At 41.1% G+C, this 18,252-nt stretch overlaps 1 protein-coding gene across 5 annotated transcripts in view; it reads left to right on the forward strand.

The window, feature by feature from the left end:
• The window catches only part of CACNA1H (calcium voltage-gated channel subunit alpha1 H), a 256,461-nt gene that overhangs the window by 211,868 nt on the left and 26,341 nt on the right, over positions 1-18,252 (forward strand). For all 5 annotated transcript variants that reach the window (XM_073558450.1, XM_073558454.1, XM_073558453.1 and 2 more), the window contains exons 26-27: positions 8,949-9,082; positions 9,196-9,266. In XM_073558450.1, the coding sequence (XP_073414551.1) occupies positions 8,949-9,082; positions 9,196-9,266 (205 nt within the window). The remainder of the gene's footprint in view (positions 1-8,948; positions 9,083-9,195; positions 9,267-18,252) is intronic.

Below are 18,252 nucleotides of genomic sequence, written 5' to 3' on the forward strand. Positions count from 1 at the left end.
AGAAGGAGTGCGGCAGATGTCTGGTTACACCATTCTCCTGTAGTAGCTGGATTTTCACAGAATATCCTCCATTCCATATTTGCTCCTCATCATAGATCTTCTGGGGATGACTTCTCACCATGCACTGCCGGCTCAACCAGTGCTGCAGATCCGCCAGAGCCACCACCTCAGACTGGAACAGGACAGTGGCCGTTATTTCCTGCGGCTTAGACAGCTGGATACAATGGAGATGATCCCAGATCTCATCATCTCTAGTGTCATCATAGATGTTCCAGAACATATCCAGATCACACTGAAGCTTAAAGCTGATGTCATAGATCCTGCTGGATGGAACATGGATCAGTGCGTAGACCTCAGATGCCTTAAACCTCATAAAGTCTTTCAGAAGAACTTTTCCAATATAAATTCTGGATGGGATGTTCTCCTCTGGTCCCGTGTACTTTATCCTGACTGCATTCCTCCTCTGAGGTGGAGGGTTCACTAGTCTTGTTACATTGGAGAACAGTCTCCTGAACTGATGTTGGTCAGTAGGAGGATCAGTGCTGGAGCTCTCCCCGGCCGCAGATGGAGCAGTGCTGGAGCTCTCCCCAGCCGCAGGTGGACCAGTGCTGGAGCTCTCCCCAGCCGCAGGTGGACCAGTGCCGGAGCCCTCCCCAGCCGCAGGTGGAGCAGCGCCGGAGCCCTCCCCAGCCGCAGGTGGAGCAGCGCCGGAGCCCCCCCCAGCCGCAGGTGGAGCAGCGCCGGAGCCCCCCCCAGCCGCAGGTGGAGCAGCGCCGGAGCTCCCCCCAGCCGCAGGTGGAGCAGCGCCGGAGCTCCCCCCAGCCGCAGGTGGAGCAGCGCCGGAGCTCCCCCCAGCCGCAGGTGGAGCAGCGCCGGAGCTCCCCCCAGCCGCAGGTGGAGCAGCGCCGGAGCTCCCCCCAGCCGCAGGTGGAGCAGCGCCGGAGCTCCCCCCAGCCGCAGGTGGAGCAGCGCCGGAGCTCTCAACAGCCCCATGATCACTGACGCGTGTTTGTGCTGAAAAAATGCCCAGATCCACTACTGATTGTTGCACAATGTGATCTTCATTCATTGACATGGAGGGTTCAGAGTCCATTACCACTGACGGTTCAGAGTCCATTATTATTGCAGTGTGGTCTCCATTCACTGACATGGAGGGTTCAGAGTCCATTATAATGTTTGTATCTGTTGCAGACATACATTCACTAGCACCTGTGAGCGGGGTCTCACACACAGCACCAAGTGGAGTCTCACTCACAGCACTGAGCGGGGTCTCGCACACAGTGACAGTACAGGGGACACTTACTTCATCACTTACAGGAGCTGAGCTCCCTTCATTGCTGTACACAGAGTCCACTGCGGTTAACCCCTTGGTTGCTGACACACTTTCCTCTGCAGCGCTCCCAGCATTGTCTGCTGCCTCAGACCCCTCACATTGTGCGGCTGATATAAGTGCTGCATTTCTTACCAGACATCCTTGCCCCACACTGTGCACAATTTCAGATTTAATGTCCTTACTAATGGAGTGTTTTCTATTCTCCTTCTGGGCTCTGGCTCCCCTCTTTTTCTCCATAGCCCAAGTTTCCTTTCTGGGCACAGAGTTCACATCTTTGTCCAGGTTTCCTTTCCGAATGTCCAGCTCTCGTCTGCAAACATCCAGGCTCTCACATTTCATCAGTTTTATCTTTGGATCAGTCTCATTCTTAATTTCATCTTGTAATTTGCTGATTTGCATTTCCAGCTTAAAAATGCTTTGCCTTGTAACTTTACCACTCAATCCAGCAACATAACAAGCAGGTTTAGAAGACTCACCAGCCACCATTTCCAGTTTTCCATTACCATCAGATCCATGCGGCAGGCTAGGGGCTTTCCCTGGATCATCAGCCCAGCTTCCCTCCCCTCCACCTGGGTCAGAAGCCATGCCTCCACCCTGCTGGGAGCTCACAAACACACGTCTATCCTCTCCTATGGACAAGAATATAACTACTATAATACTGCCCCTATGTACAAGAATATAACTACTATAATAATGCCCCTATATACAAGAATATAACTACTATAATACTGCCCCCTATGTACAAGACTATAACTACTATAATACTGCCCCCTATGTACAAGAATATAACTACTATAATACTGCCCCTATGTACAAGAATATAACTACTATAATACTGCCCCCTATGTACAAGAATATAACTACTATAATACTGCCCCTATGTACAAGAATATAACTACTATAATACTGCTCCTATATACAAGAATATAACTACTATAATACTGCCCCCTATGTACAAGAATATAACTACTATAATACTGCTCCTATGTACAAGAATATAACAACTATAATACTGCCCACTATGTACAAGACTATAACTACTATAATACTGCCCCCTATGTACAAGAATATAACTACTATAATACTGCCCCTATGTACAAGAATATAACTGCTATAATACTGCTCCTATGTACAAGAATATAACAACTATAATACTGCCCCTATGTACAAGAATATAACTACTATAATACTGCTCCCTAAGTACAAGAATGTAACTACTATAATACTGCCCCTATGTACAAGAATATAACTGCTATAATACTGCTCCTATGTACAAGAATATAACAACTATAATACTGCCCCTATGTACAAGAATATAACTACTATAATACTGCTCCCTAAGTACAAGAATATAAATACTATAATACTGCCCCCTATGTACAAGAATATAACTACTATAATACTGCCCCTATGTACAAGAATATAACTACTATAATACTGCCCCCTATCTACAAGAATATAACTACTATAATACTGCCCCCTATCTACAAGAATATAACTACTATAATACTGCTCCTATGTACAAGAATATAACTACTATAATACTGCCCCCTATGTACAAGAATATAACTACTATAATACTGCCCCTATGTACAAGAATATAACTACTATAATACTGCCCCCTATCTACAAGAATATAACTACTATAATACTGCCCCCTATCTACAAGAATATAACTACTATAATACTGCTCCTATGTACAAGAATATAACTACTATAATACTGCCCCTATGTACAAGAATATAACTACTATAATACTGCTTCCTATGTATAAGAATATAAAAGTTTTGAGGATTTTCATTTACATGACTGGCATTACTCTTAGTAGATAGTAATGCAATGTCAAAAAAAACTATAATTTTGTGATTGGGGACTGCACAAAATAAATGACAAGCTATGTGATAAGTTCTCTGTCTCCATGATCATCAGTGTCCCAGAGCTGCTGATCTCAGTAGAGATGAGGGTAAAGGTGGGAAGTTCACTGTGACTTCTAGCCAAGAATGTTCTGACATGTAATCTTCAGGTAATCAGCGCTGCAGCACTGTCCCGCTCTCTTTGCCCTGTGCAGCGCTGCAGGGGGTCCCCGTCCCTCCATATTGTGGCTTCTTTATGCCTCAATTACTAATGAATACAATTTATATGGTACTGAGCGCTTTGTAAAGCTTAGAGGATATCATCAGAGCTGCCTGTGTCCGGGGAGATGCCATGAGTCACTAACCTTTTTATTATCCAAATCAACCCTGAGCGGTTATACTGCGGAGCAGAGGATGGCGGTGCCGCACTGAGCCAGGAGGGTTTAGTGCATGCGGAAAAGGCACCTTGAGACGGTAAATGCTGAGAATAAATACAGGAGAAAAGAGAAATGAGTAACACTGGGATTATCCAAACCTACGGGACATTACTGCCGTCACCTACAGCAGCTATAAATGATGAAAACCGCGGTATTAGTGCCTTGGAGCTCATCACAATTATAGGACCGCGCTGTGGCGTTGATTTTTTTAGTACTTGAAAATCATCTATCAATCCATATGGGATAGAAATATTGGTGGCCACACGTATTTACCCCAAATTTGTATATTTTAATGTAAATTTCCCTATAGCAGCGTCAGAACACTTCCCCTACAAACAGTGTCAGAACAGTTCCCCTATAAACAGTGTCAGAACAGTTCCCCTATAAACAGTGTCAGAACACTTCCCCTACAAACAGTGTCAGAACAGTTCCCCTATAAACAGTGTCAGAACACTTCCCCTACATACAGTGTCAGAACACTTCCCCTACATACAGTGTCAGAACACTTCCCCTACAAACAGTGTCAGAACAGTTCCCCTACATACAGTGTCAGAACACTTCCCCTACAAACAGTGTCAGAACAATTCCCCTACAAACAGTGTCAGAACACTTCCCCTACAAACAGTGTCAGAACACTTCCCCTACAAACAGTGTCAGAACACTTCCCCTACAAACAGTGTCAGAACAGTTCCCCTACAAACAGTGTCAGAACAATTCCCCTACAAACAGTGTCAGAACACTTCCCCTACAAACAGGGTCAGAACACTTCCCCTACAAACAGTGTCAGAACACTTCCCCTACAAACAGTGTCAGAACACTTCCCCTACAAACAGTGTCAGAACACTTCCCCTACAAACAGTGTCAGAACACTTCCCCTACAAACAGTGTCAGAACAGTTCCCCTACAAACAGTGTCAGAACAATTCCCCTACAAACAGTGTCAGAACACTTCCCCTACAAACAGGGTCAGAACACTTCCCCTACAAACAGTGTCAGAACAGTTCCCCTACAAACAGTGTCAGAACAATTCCCCTACAAACAGTGTCAGAACACTTCCCCTACAAACAGTGTCAGAACAGTTCCCCTACAAACAGTGTCAGAACAATTCCCCTACAAACAGTGTCAGAACACTTCCCCTACAAACAGGGTCAGAACACTTCCCCTACAAACAGTGTCAGAACACTTCCCCTACAAACAGTGTCAGAACACTTCCCCTACAAACAGTGTCAGAACACTTCCCCTACAAACAGTGTCAGAACACTTCCCCTACAAACAGTGTCAGAACAGTTCCCCTACAAACAGTGTCAGAACAATTCCCCTACAAACAGTGTCAGAACACTTCCCCTACAAACAGGGTCAGAACACTTCCCCTACAAACAGTGTCAGAACAGTTCCCCTACAAACAGTGTCAGAACAATTCCCCTACAAACAGTGTCAGAACACTTCCCCTAGAAACAGGGTCAGAACACTTCCCCTACAAACAGTGTCAGAACAGTTCCCCTACAAACCGTGTCAGAACAATTCCCCTACAAACAGTGTCAGAACAATTCCCCTACAAACAGTGTCAGAACAATTCCCCTTTAAACAGTGTCAGAACAATTCCCTTATAAACAGAACAGTTCCCCTACAAACGGTGTCAGAACAGTTCCCCTATAAACAGTTTCAGACATTTCCCCCATAAACAGTGTCAAACAGTTCCCCTACAAACAGCCTCTCACAGTGCTTAACTTTACATAGCTAGAACATCTTTGCAGCCTGCTGTCACCACTAGAGGGCACTCACTACATACATATTTATACAGGTCCTTTGAAGTCAATGGAGCGGCTCATCCTAGATTAGAGATCTGTATAAAGTATAATTGTATTATTTTAGTTTTTTGGGGGGATAGGGGGATTACTTTTTTCCATTGTTTAGTTGTATGGGTATCATTTATTAAAAGAATTCGCCCTACTGAGAGTCCGATGATTACCGCTGCCGAGTCTCAATGTTTTTGCTAATTTTCCTAACAGCGCTCCCACAGGGACTTGCAGGTATAACAAGTCACCATGCTAATTTATTTATGCTCCGATATTTGCCAATAGACTAAATCACAACGTTACGTTAAGTTTCACCAATTCCAGTCTCGGGGCATCATATAAGGACCCAGCACATTCATACAACACAAGGATTTCAATGAGAACTGTGTAATACTTCATTTCCCCAGTGGTGGAGCTGCAGGGAACTGAACACTTACAGCCATGATCTTCACAGATCATAGCTGATCACCTCCAGTGAAATAAAAAAATATGTATTTTTTTTCTTTTGTTTAATTCCAGACCAATGAGATTGAAGTTTTTCTTAATGAGAATCCTTGGATTTTCAGAAACGGTGTATTGGAGTCAATAAACATTTGCAGTATGGTCCTTTAAATAGGTATGGATAACATTAAAGGGGCTGCCCAGGATTAGAAAAAAATATGGCTGCCTTTTTCCAAAAACAAAGCAGGTTAGGCAGGGTATTATATACGGTGCCTTGCGAAAGTATTCGGCCCCCTGGAACTTTTCAACCTTTTCCCACATATCATGCTTCACACATAAAGATACCAAATGTAAATTTTTTTGTGAAGAATCAACAACAAGTGGGACACAATTGTGAAGTTGAACGAAATTTATTGGTTATTTTAAATTTTTTGGGAAATTCAAAGACTGAAAAGTGGGGCGCACAATATTATTTGACCCCTTTACTTTCAGTGCAGCAAACTCACTCCAGAAGTTCATTGTGGATCTCTGAATGATCCAATGTTGTCCTAAATGACTAATGATGATAAATATAATCCACCTGTGTGTAATCAAGTCTCCGTATAAATGCACCTGCTCTGTGATAGTCTCAGGGTTCTGGTTGAAGCACAAGAGCATCATGAAGACCAAGGAACACAACAGGCAGGTCCGTGATACTGTTGTGGAGAAGTTTAAAGCCGGATTTGGATACAAAATGATTTCCAAAACTTTAAACATCCAATGGAGCACTGTGCAAGCGATCATATTAAAATGGAAGGAGTATCATACCACTGCAGATCTACCAAGACCCGGCCATCCCTCTAAACTCATCTCAAACAAGGAGAAGACTGATCAGAGATGCAGCCAAGAGGCCCATGATCACTCTGGATGAACTGCAGAGACCTACAGCTGAGGTGGGATAGTCTGTCCATAGGACAACAATCAGTCATACACTGCACAAATCTGGCCTTTATGGAAGAGAGGCAAGAAAAAAGCCATTTCTCAAAGATATTCACAAAAAGTGTTTAAAGTTTGCAACAAGCCACCTGGGAGACACACCACACATGTGGCAGAAGGTGCTCTGGTCAGATGAAACCAAAATCAAACTTTTTGGCAACAATGCCAAACGATATGTTTGGTGTAAAGGCAACACAGCTCAACACCCTGAACACACCATCCCCACTGTCAAACATGGTGGTGGCAGCATCATAGTTTGGGGCTGCTTTTCTTCAACAGGGACAGGGAAGATGGTTAAAATTGATGTGAAGATGGATGGAGCCAAATACAGGACCATTCTTGAAGAAAACCTGTTGGAGTCTGCAAAAGACCTGAGACTGGGACAGAGATTTGTCTTCCAACAAGTCAATGATCCCAAACATAAAGCAAAATCTACAATGGAATGGTTCACAAATAAACGTCTCCAGGTGTTAGAATGGCCAAGTCACAGTCCAGACCTGAATCCAATCGAGAATCTGTGGAAAGAGATGAAAACTGCTGTTCACAAACGATCTCCATCCATCCTCACTGAGCTCGAGCTGTTTGCCAAAGAAGAATGGGCAAAAATTTCAGTCTCTCGATGTACAAAACTGATAGCGACATTCCCCAAGCGACCTGCAGCTGTAATCGCAGAAAAAGGTGGCGCAACAAAGTATTAAGCTACAGGGGCCGAATAATATTGCACGCGCCACTTTTCAGTTTTTGCATTTCCATAAAAATTTAAAATAACCAATAAATTTCGTTCAACTTCACAATTGTGTCCCACTTGTTGTTGATTCTTCACCAAAAATTTACATTTGGTATCTTTATGTTTGAAGCATGATATGTGGGGAAAGGTTTAAAAGTTCCAGGGAGCCAAATACTTTCGCAAGGCACTGTAGCTCTGCACCATTTATTTCAAAGGAGCTGAGCTACAATACCTGACAAAACCTGTAGACAAGGGTGGCGCTGTTTTGGAAAAAAAAGTTGAATAATTTTCTAATCCTGATATTAGCTATAAGGGTGGCAGCTAAGACTCTGGCAGAGGCCCGGCAGTCCGCAATGCTGTCAATAATGGCGTTACGTGTGGCTCTACTGCAGAACTCGCTGTGATCCCTCGTCCACATCTTCCCGTCAGACCGGCGCTCACCGACGGCCGGGGGCTGATAACGCTAATTTACATGGCTGCCTGATAGTCTGCCAGCCTTGGACCGGAGGACCGTGCTCTCTCGGAGTACCGTGCTCTCTCGGAGCCCCGCATACATCGTCTGCTCCGGCTCAGGGTCCCATTTGTCAATCTGATGCTTATTAGGAATAATTTAGTGGGAAGCCGCACTCGAATCCTGCGATAACGGAAGAGCTGCTGCTGATTTTCTAGTGTTATTTGCAGGTGACTATTGATTCCCGTCGGTCATCGTCAATTATTGGGGCAATTCACACACCTGGAAGTAATCACCCCCATAACGAGTAGAGGTGGGCGCATTTAAAGGGCCAACGTTAGGGAGTTTCTGCAGATTTTACCCTCCTGAAATCAAAACTAAGCATTGCAACAAAACGCTATAAGATGCGCCAAAGTGTAGATAGATAACCAAAAACATTTAGAAGAAATGAAAAGTTCCCTGGTGGTCTAGGGCAGTGTAAGGAGTTCATATTTTTATTTTTTTATAGTCTACAGTGGTCAAGTGGTTAATATTTTATTTCCTGTAGGTCTAGGGTGGTGAAGTAGTTAACACTTGAGTCCCTGGAGGCATAGGGCAATGTTTCCGTCTCCCTCCTTTGATGGTTTGGGGTAGAAGAGGAATTTATGTTTTTACTTGATATTTTATTTCCTGGTGGTCTGGAGTAGAAAAGCATGTGCATACCTGGTGGTCCGGTGGTTTGCTCTCCACTCCAGGCCTTATATGCATCACTAGGCCTCATGCTTTATAAGGTGTACAGACTTTGCAGACATAACATCCATGCCGCTTGAAGAGATGCATTCGCCACTATTTCTGCCGCTTGGGTTGAATGACACCGCCCCCATGTGGGAGCCGTAATGGGGACCGAATTAAGGTGGACAGTTTACAAAATCTATATATCGCTTATATCGCTTGCAGGTGGAACCAGCTGGACCTGGCTATAGTCCTGCTCTCCATCATGGGCATCACACTGGAGGAGATCGAAATCAACGCCTCCCTTCCCATCAATCCCACTATCATCCGCATCATGAGGGTGCTGAGGATCGCCCGAGGTGAGACCCTGGTGCTACACCACCTTACACTAATCCCCCCGTACTAACTGGGGAACAGATAATCTGATGACTATCATGTGTCTACATAACATCGTGTCTGCTTATCCTTGTAGTCCTGAAGCTTTTAAAGATGGCAACAGGAATGCGAGCTCTGCTGGATACAGTGGTCCAGGCCCTGCCGCAGGTAACCAGCAATGACACAGCCATAATCCCACCAAAACATGACACATACCTGCTCTGTATATACATGTATGAAGCAAGGGTATAGTAGTTATATTCTTGTACATAGGGAGCAGTATTATAGTAGTTATATTCTTGTACATAGGGGTAGTATTATAGTAGTTATATTCTTATACATAGGAGCAGTATTATAGTAGTTATATTCTTGTACATAGGAGCAGTATTATAGTAGTTATATTCTTGTACATAGGAGCAGTATTATAGTAGTTATATTCTTGTACATAGGAGCAGTATTATAGTAGTTATATTCTTGTACATAGGAGCAGTATTATAGTAGTTATATTCTTATACATAGGAGCAGTATTATAGTAGTTATATTCTTATACATAGGAGCAGTATTATAGTAGTTATATTCTTGTACATAGGAGCAGTATTATAGTAGTTATATTCTTGTACATAGGAGCAGTATTATAGTAGTTATATTCTTGTACATAGGGGGCAGTATTATAGTAGTTATATTCTTGTACATAGGGAGCAGTATTATAGTAGTTATATTCTTGTACATAGGGGGCTGAATTATAGTAGTTATATTCTTGTACATTGGGGGCAGTATTATAGTAGTTATATTCTTGTACATAGGGAGCAGTATTATAGTAGTTATATTCTTGTACATAGGAGCAGTATTATAGTAGTTATATTCTTGTACATAGGAGCAGTATTATAGTAGTTATATTCTTGTACATAGGGGGCAGTATTATAGTAGTTATATTCTTGTACATAGGGAGCAGTATTATAGTAGTTATATTCTTGTACATAGGGGGCTGAATTATAGTAGTTATATTCTTGTACATTGGGGGCAGTATTATAGTAGTTATATTCTTGTACATAGGGGGCAGTATTATAGTAGTTATATTCTTGTACATAGGGGGCTGTATTATAGTAGTTATATTCTTGTACATTGGGGGCAGTATTATAGTAGTTATATTCTTGTACATAGGGGCAGTATTATAGTAGTTATATTCTTGTACATAGGAGCAGTATTATAGTAGTTATATTCTTGTACATAGGAGCAGTATTATAGTAGTTATATTCTTGTACATAGGAGCAGTATTATAGTAGTTATATTCTTGTACATAGGAGCAGTATTATAGTAGTTATATTCTTGTACATAGGGGGCAGTATTATAGTAGTTATATTCTTGTACATAGGGAGCAGTATTATAGTAGTTATATTCTTGTACATAGGGGGCTGAATTATAGTAGTTATATTCTTGTACATTGGGGGCAGTATTATAGTAGTTATATTCTTGTACATAGGGGGCAGTATTATAGTAGTTATATTCTTGTACATAGGGGGCTGTATTATAGTAGTTATATTCTTGTACATTGGGGGCAGTATTATAGTAGTTATATTCTTGTACATAGGGGGCACTATTATAGTAGTTATATTCTTGTACATAGGGGGCAGTATTATAGTAGTTATATTCTTGTACATAGGGGGCTGTATTATAGTAGTTATATTCTTGTACATTGGGGGCAGTATTATAGTAGTTATATTCTTGTACATAGGGGGCAGTATTATAGTAGTTATATTCTTGTACATAGGAGCAGTATTATAGTAGTTATATTCTTGTACATAGGAGCAGTATTATAGTAGTTATATTCTTGTACATAGGGGGCAGTATTATAGTAGTTATATTCTTGTACATAGGGAGCAGTATTATAGTAGTTATATTCTTGTACATAGGGGGCTGAATTATAGTAGTTATATTCTTGTACATAGGGGGCAGTATTATAGTAGTTATATTCTTGTACATAGGAGCAGTATTATAGTAGTTATATTCTTGTACATAGGGAGCAGTATTATAGTAGTTATATTCTTGTACATAGGGGGCAGTATTATAGTAGTTATATTCTTGTACATAGGAGCAGTATTATAGTAGTTATATTCTTGTACATAGGAGCAGTATTATAGTAGTTATATTCTTGTACATAGGGGGCAGTATTATAGTAGTTATATTCTTGTACATAGGGGGCTGTATTATAGTAGTTATATTCTTGTACATTGGGGGCAGTATTATAGTAGTTATATTCTTGTACATAGGGGGCAGTATTATAGTAGTTATATTCTTGTACATAGGGGGCTGTATTATAGTAGTTATATTCTTGTACATAGGGAGCAGTATTATAGTAGTTATATTCTTGTACATAGGAGCAGTATTATAGTAGTTATATTCTTGTACATAGGGGCAGTATTATAGTAGTTATATTCTTGTACATAGGGGGCTGTATTATAGTAGTTATATTCTTGTACATAGGAGCAGTATTATAGTAGTTATATTCTTGTACATAGGGGGCAGTATTATAGTAGTTATATTCTTGTACATAGGAGTAGTATTATAGTAGTTATATTCTTGTACATAGGGGGCAGTATTATAGTAGTTATATTCGTGTACATAGGAGTAGTATTATAGTAGTTATATTCTTGTACATAGGGAGCAGTATTATAGTAGTTATATTCTTGTACATAGGGGGCAGTATTATAGTAGTTATATTCTTGTACATAGGGGGCAGTATTATAGTAGTTATATTCTTGTACATAGGGGGCAGTATTATAGTAGTTATATTCTTGTACATAGGGGGCAGTATTATTGTAGTTATATTCTTGTACATAGGGAGCAGTATTATAGTAGTTATATTCTTGTACATAGGGGGCAGTATTATAGTAGTTATATTCTTGTACATAGGGGGCAGTATTATAGTAGTGGGTCGCTCTCCCAGGGCTGTGGGGTACTCGGTACCGGGCCGCTGTCAGGGGAATGTGTCACAGCAGCGGTGACCCGGTCCGTGGCCCTGGGCGCCCAAGTAATGGGGGAATGTAGTTAATGGAATGGAATAGTTCGTGACGCCACCTGTGGTGCTCGGCAAGGGAGGTGTTAAGCCGACGCTGCATGCAAATCTGCTGGGACTGATGGTAGGGTGCAGCAAGGATGTAAAAGCTCCCCACAGGTGAAGCTATAGTCCCAGGGCAGTGTAGAGGTGGTTGGCACGGGGATGTAGCAGTGCCGTAAGGGTAGGAAGCAGACAAGACACAGCAGGGTGCAATTTCTGTACCTTTACTTGATAACTGCTGTCCAGGGACCTGATTACAGATGGTAACGGAGCAGGCTAGCCTGGAAGCAACTCAGGGATTCTCTCTCAGCAGACGGGCTGTGCAGTCTCCTTCCCTAGCGCTCGTTTGAATGAAGTACTCCAAGTACTAAGTTTCTTTGAAGTTCCTCCTGTCCGATGTTCCCAAGAACCTTACTTGCACAGCAGACAGCTGTAGCCTATCTCGGGGGCTCCATTCTCCTGAGTCCCGACTCTCTATCCAAGCTGCTGTTGTACCTCAAGTCTTAGATGGGAGTAGGGCATTTACAGCATCCGACTCCTCTGGTACCTGTTGCAGGACCGTTAGTATCTGTACAACCATGGAGACCAGGCTCCAGTTCATGCGCTCACTGTGAGGGAGCTCTCCTTTCCTAGCTCAACCTCCAGCTTCTCTCTCCACGTCTGCACACTTCACCCTACGCAGACTAACTGACCCCTCCTTCCTCTTGGCCCTAAGGGAGCACTCCTCCCCTTAATCCTGGTTCAGAGTTCCCCCTGCTGGCCTGGAGTGGAACTGTGTTGCATGTATGGATTGACTGCGAAAGAGACCCATCATTGCCTCCAAGCCTGAGATTACCCTCCCCTGGAGGAAGGCAAAGCCACTGTGGCGACCATACTCCTGGGGGCGCCACATTAGTTATATTCTTGTACATAGGAGTAGTATTATAGTAGTTATATTCTTGTACGTAGGGAGCAGTATTATAGTAGTTATATTCTTGTACATAGGGGGCAGTATTATAGTAGTTATATTCTTGTACATAGGAGCAGTATTATAGTAGTTATATTCTTGTACATAGGAGCAGTATTATAGTAGTTATATTCTTGTACATAGGGGGCAGTATTATAGTAGTTATATTCTTGTACATAGGAGTAGTATTATAGTAGTTATATTCTTGTACATAGGGAGCAGTATTATAGTAGTTATATTCTTGTACATAGGGGGCAGTATTATAGTAGTTATATTCTTGTACATAGGAGTAGTATTATAGTAGTTATATTCTTGTACATAGGGGGCAGTATTATAGTAGTTATATTCTTGTACATAGGAGTAGTATTATAGTAGTTATATTCTTGTACATAGGGAGCAGTATTATAGTAGTTATATTCTTGTACATGGGGGCAGTATTATAGTAGTTATATTCTTGTACATAGGGGGCAGTATTATAGTAGTTATATTCTTGTACATAGGGGGCAGTATTATAGTAGTTATATTCTTGTACATAGGAGTAGTATTATAGTAGTTATATTCTTGTACATAGGGGGCAGTATTATAGTAGTTATATTCGTGTACATAGGAGTAGTATTATAGTAGTTATATTCTTGTACATAGGGAGCAGTATTATAGTAGTTATATTCTTGTACATAGGGGGCAGTATTATAGTAGTTATATTCTTGTACATAGGGAGCAGTATTATAGTAGTTATATTCTTGTACATAGGGGGCAGTATTATAGTAGTTATATTCTTGTACATAGGAGTAGTATTATAGTAGTTATATTCTTGTACATAGGGAGCAGTATTATAGTAGTTATATTCTTGTACATAGGGGGCAGTATTATAGTAGTTATATTCTTGTACATAGGGGGCAGTATTATAGTAGTTATATTCTTGTACATAGGGGGCAGTATTATAGTAGTTATATTCTTGTACATAGGAGTAGTATTATAGTAGTTATATTCTTGTACATAGGGGGCAGTATTATAGTAGTTATATTCGTGTACATAGGAGTAGTATTATAGTAGTTATATTCTTGTACATAGGGAGCAGTATTATAGTAGTTATATTCTTGTACATAGGGGGCAGTATTATAGTAGTTATATTCTTGTACATAGGGGGCAGTATTATAGTAGTTATATTCTTGTACATAGGGGGCAGTATTATAGTAGTTATATTCTTGTACATAGTAGTATTATAGTAGTTCTATTCTTGTACATAGGGAGCAGTATTATAGTAGTTCTATTCTTGTACATAGGGGGCAGTATTATAGGAGTTATATTCTTGTACATAGGGGCAGTATTATAGTAGTTATATTCTTGTACATAGGGGGCAGTATTATAGTAGTTACATTCTTGTACATAGGGGGCAGTATTGTAGTAGTAATATTCTTGTACATAGGGGGCAGTATTATAGTAGTTATATTCTTGTACATAGGAGCAGTATTATAGTAGTTCTAATCTTGTACATAGGGAGCAGTATTATAGTAGTTATATTCTTGTACATAGGAGCAGTATTATAGTAGTTATATTCTTGTACATAGGGGGCAGTATTATAGTAATTATATTCTTGTACATAGGGGCAGTATTATAGTAGTTATATTCTTGTACATAGGGGCAGTATTATAGTAGTTATATTCTTGTACATAGGGGCAGTATTATAGTAGTTATATTCTTGTACATAGGGAGCAGTATTATAGTAGTTATATTCTTGTACATAAGAGCAGTATTATAGTAGTTATATTCTTGTACATAGGGGACACTATTATAGTAGTTATATTCTTATACATAGGAGCAGTATTATAGTAGTTATATTCTTGTACATAGGGGCTGTATTATAGTATATTCTTGTACATAGGGGCAGTATTATAGTAGATATATTCTTGTACATAGGAGCAGTATTATAGTAGTTACAGTGGGGAAAAAAAGTATTTAGTCAGTCAGCAATAGTGCAAGTTCCACCACTTAAAAAGATGAGAGGCGTCTGTAATTTACATCATAGGTAGACCTCAACTATGGGAGACAAACTGAGAAAAAAAAAATCCAGAAAATCACATTGTCTGTTTTTTTTCATTTTATTTGCATATTATGGTGGAAAATAAGTATTTGGTCAGAAACAAGCAATCAAGATTTCTGGCTCTCACAGACCTGTAACTTCTTCTTTAAGAGTCTCCTCTTTCCTCCACTCATTACCTGTAGTAATGGCACCTGTTTAAACTTGTTATCAGTATAAAAAGACACCTGTGCACACCCTCAAACAGTCTGACTCCAAACTCCACTATGGTGAAGACCAAAGAGCTGTCAAAGGACACCAGAAACAAAATTGTAGCCCTGCACCAGGCTGGAAAGACTGAATCTGCAATAGCCAACCAGCTTGGAGTGAAGAAATCAACTGTGGGAGCAATAATTAGAAAATGGAAGACATACAAGACCACTGATAATCTCCCTCGATCTGGTGCTCCACGCAAAATCCCACCCCGTGGGGTCAGAATGATCACAAGAACGGTGAGCAAAAATCCCAGAACCACGCGGGGGGGACCTAGTGAATGAACTGCAGAGAGCTGGGACCAATGTAACAAGGCCTACCATAAGTAACACACTACGCCACCATGGACTCAGATCCTGCAGTGCCAGACGTGTCCCACTGCTTAAGCCTGTACATGTCCGGGCCCGTCTGAAGTTTGCTAGAGAGCATTTGGATGATCCAGAGGAGTTTTGGGAGAATGTCCTATGGTCTGATGAAACCAAACTGGAACTGTTTGGTAGAAACATAACTTGTCGTGTTTGGAGGAAAAAGAATACTGAGTTGCATCCATCAAACACCATACCTACTGTAAAGCATGGTGGTGGAAACATCATGCTTTGGGGCTGTTTCTCTGCAAAGGGGCCAGGACGACTGATCCGGGTACATGAAAGAATGAATGGGGCCATGTATCGTGAGATTTTGAGTGCAAACCTCCTTCCATCAGCAAGGGCATTGCAGATGAAACGTGGCTGGGTCTTTCAACATGACAATGATCCAAGCACACCGCCAGGGCAACGAAGGAGTGGCTTCGTAAGAAGCATTTCAAGGTCCTGGAGTGGCCTAGCCAGTCTCCAGATCTCAACCCTATAGAAAACCTTTGGAGGGAGTTGAAAGTCCGTGTTGCCAAGCGAAAAGCCAAAAACATCACTGCTCTAGAGGAGATCTGCATGGAGGAATGGGCCAACATACCAACAACAGTGTGTGGCAACCTTGTGAAGACTTACAGAAAACGTTTGACCTCTGTCATTACCAACAAAGGATATATCACAAAGTATTGAGATGAAATTTTGTTTCTGACCAAATACTTATTTTCCACCATAATATGCAAATAAAATGAAAACAAAACAGACAATGTGATTTTCTGGATTTTTTTTTCTCAGTTTGTCTCCCATAGTTGAGGTCTACCTATGATGTAAATTACAGACGCCTCTCATCTTTTTAAGTGGTGGAACTTGCACTATTGCTGACTGACTAAATACTTTTTTTCCCCACTGTATATTCTTGAATATAGGGGGCAGGATTTTAGGGAGTATATCCTTGCATATAGAGGGCTGTATTATAGTAATTAGATGAGGCCTAAGCACTAGTCACAGGGTTATTGCGATATTTTTTACAGGTATAATGTGTTTTATTATTGTATCTCATTTCCCTTGACCGTTTTTTGCTGATAACAGAGAGCCCCTTTCATTATATATTTTGGATCACAATAGATGACGGCATTGTCTGTGTTTGCTGACGCTGTATCCATGGACGCTCCCCAAATTCCTGAGGATTTCCACAAATACTCCCTGGTGCCACGCTCCGACAATCACTATTTTTAGTTCTGCTGGACGACTTATTTCTATTAAGCTAAGACGTCTTTGTGTAAACTCTTGGTAGATTTTCCGGGTCAGAGCGAGGGCAGAAAGCAAAACGACCACCGCGGGCCAAATTTCATCTTTATAAAGAATAGACATCGTCCTGGAAGGCGAAGACGTTGAAAGTAACTCGTCAACATCTGCTGCTTAACCCTTTACAGCCTTCCTGCTTAAGGCCTGTTTCACACTTCCGTTTTTTCAAATCCGTCAAAATCCGTTGTTTTCCGTAAAAAAACGGATCCGCCATTTTTTGCAGGATCCGTTTTTTTTGTCCCATAGACTTCCATTACGGTTACCGCGGATCCGTCAAAAAAACGGATCCGTTTTTAAAAACCGGATCCGTTTGCATCAGTTTCCGTCCAAAAAACGGAAACGGATCCGTTTGGCGGACACAAAAACGGAAGTGTGAAACATTATAGACATGATGAGCGCTTACAACCATCATCATCGGCATTTAAAGGGACGCTGCATATTTCGGATCACATCAGCCGGGAGCAGGATACACCCTCTCCTCTTTTCGGATTCCCGTAGCGTTGGCGTGTAGCTGGATTATCCCAGGAATGACACAATTGACATTACAGATATGCAATGCTGTCTGCATCAGGATGCCCATGGGAAAGAGCTCGTAGACATTAATTCTTCACCTGCTGCCAGCCCGTGTCCGCCAAGAAGTGATTCCCCCATACATTTCGATCGATTGCTGAGCTAGGACCCCTAGCCATTCAGGTTCCTCCTACTGGTTACCAGGTCATATAAGACTTTGTTTTTTGGATGGTTTCTACCAAAATAGGTGTCAATCGAGATCAGTGAAGGTAAAATATTTGATAGGACGAATAGATAATAGCCAAAAAAACAAAACAAAGCGCAAACAGTAGTGATAGTATAATTATAAAGTATATCTTAAAAAGTGCAATAAAGTTCTCAAAAACAATAAAGAAAAAATGCGAAATACCGTCATACAGTGCTCAGATTATAAAACCATGTAATATCAATATATAGTACCATATACTGATTAAATTATACCCAAATAACATCACCATATTGTGCAAAGTACACAAAGAGGCACAAACAATAGTGTAAGAAGGTGATAAGTGATACCGCAATATACTGCTAAGTTATAGCACGTGCAATACTCAAATATCATATATTTGCCCAAACTATACAACCTTGCAGTGAACAAAACATTAGTGAAAGTGCAAAAAACACCATCATATATTGCCCGAATTATGAAACCGTGTATAGCGTCT

Source organism: Dendrobates tinctorius, unplaced genomic scaffold, assembly GCF_039654945.1.
Source record: "Dendrobates tinctorius isolate UK_male_01 unplaced genomic scaffold, ASM3965494v1 ptg000257l, whole genome shotgun sequence".
Classification (NCBI taxonomy): Eukaryota; Metazoa; Chordata; class Amphibia; order Anura; family Dendrobatidae; genus Dendrobates; species Dendrobates tinctorius.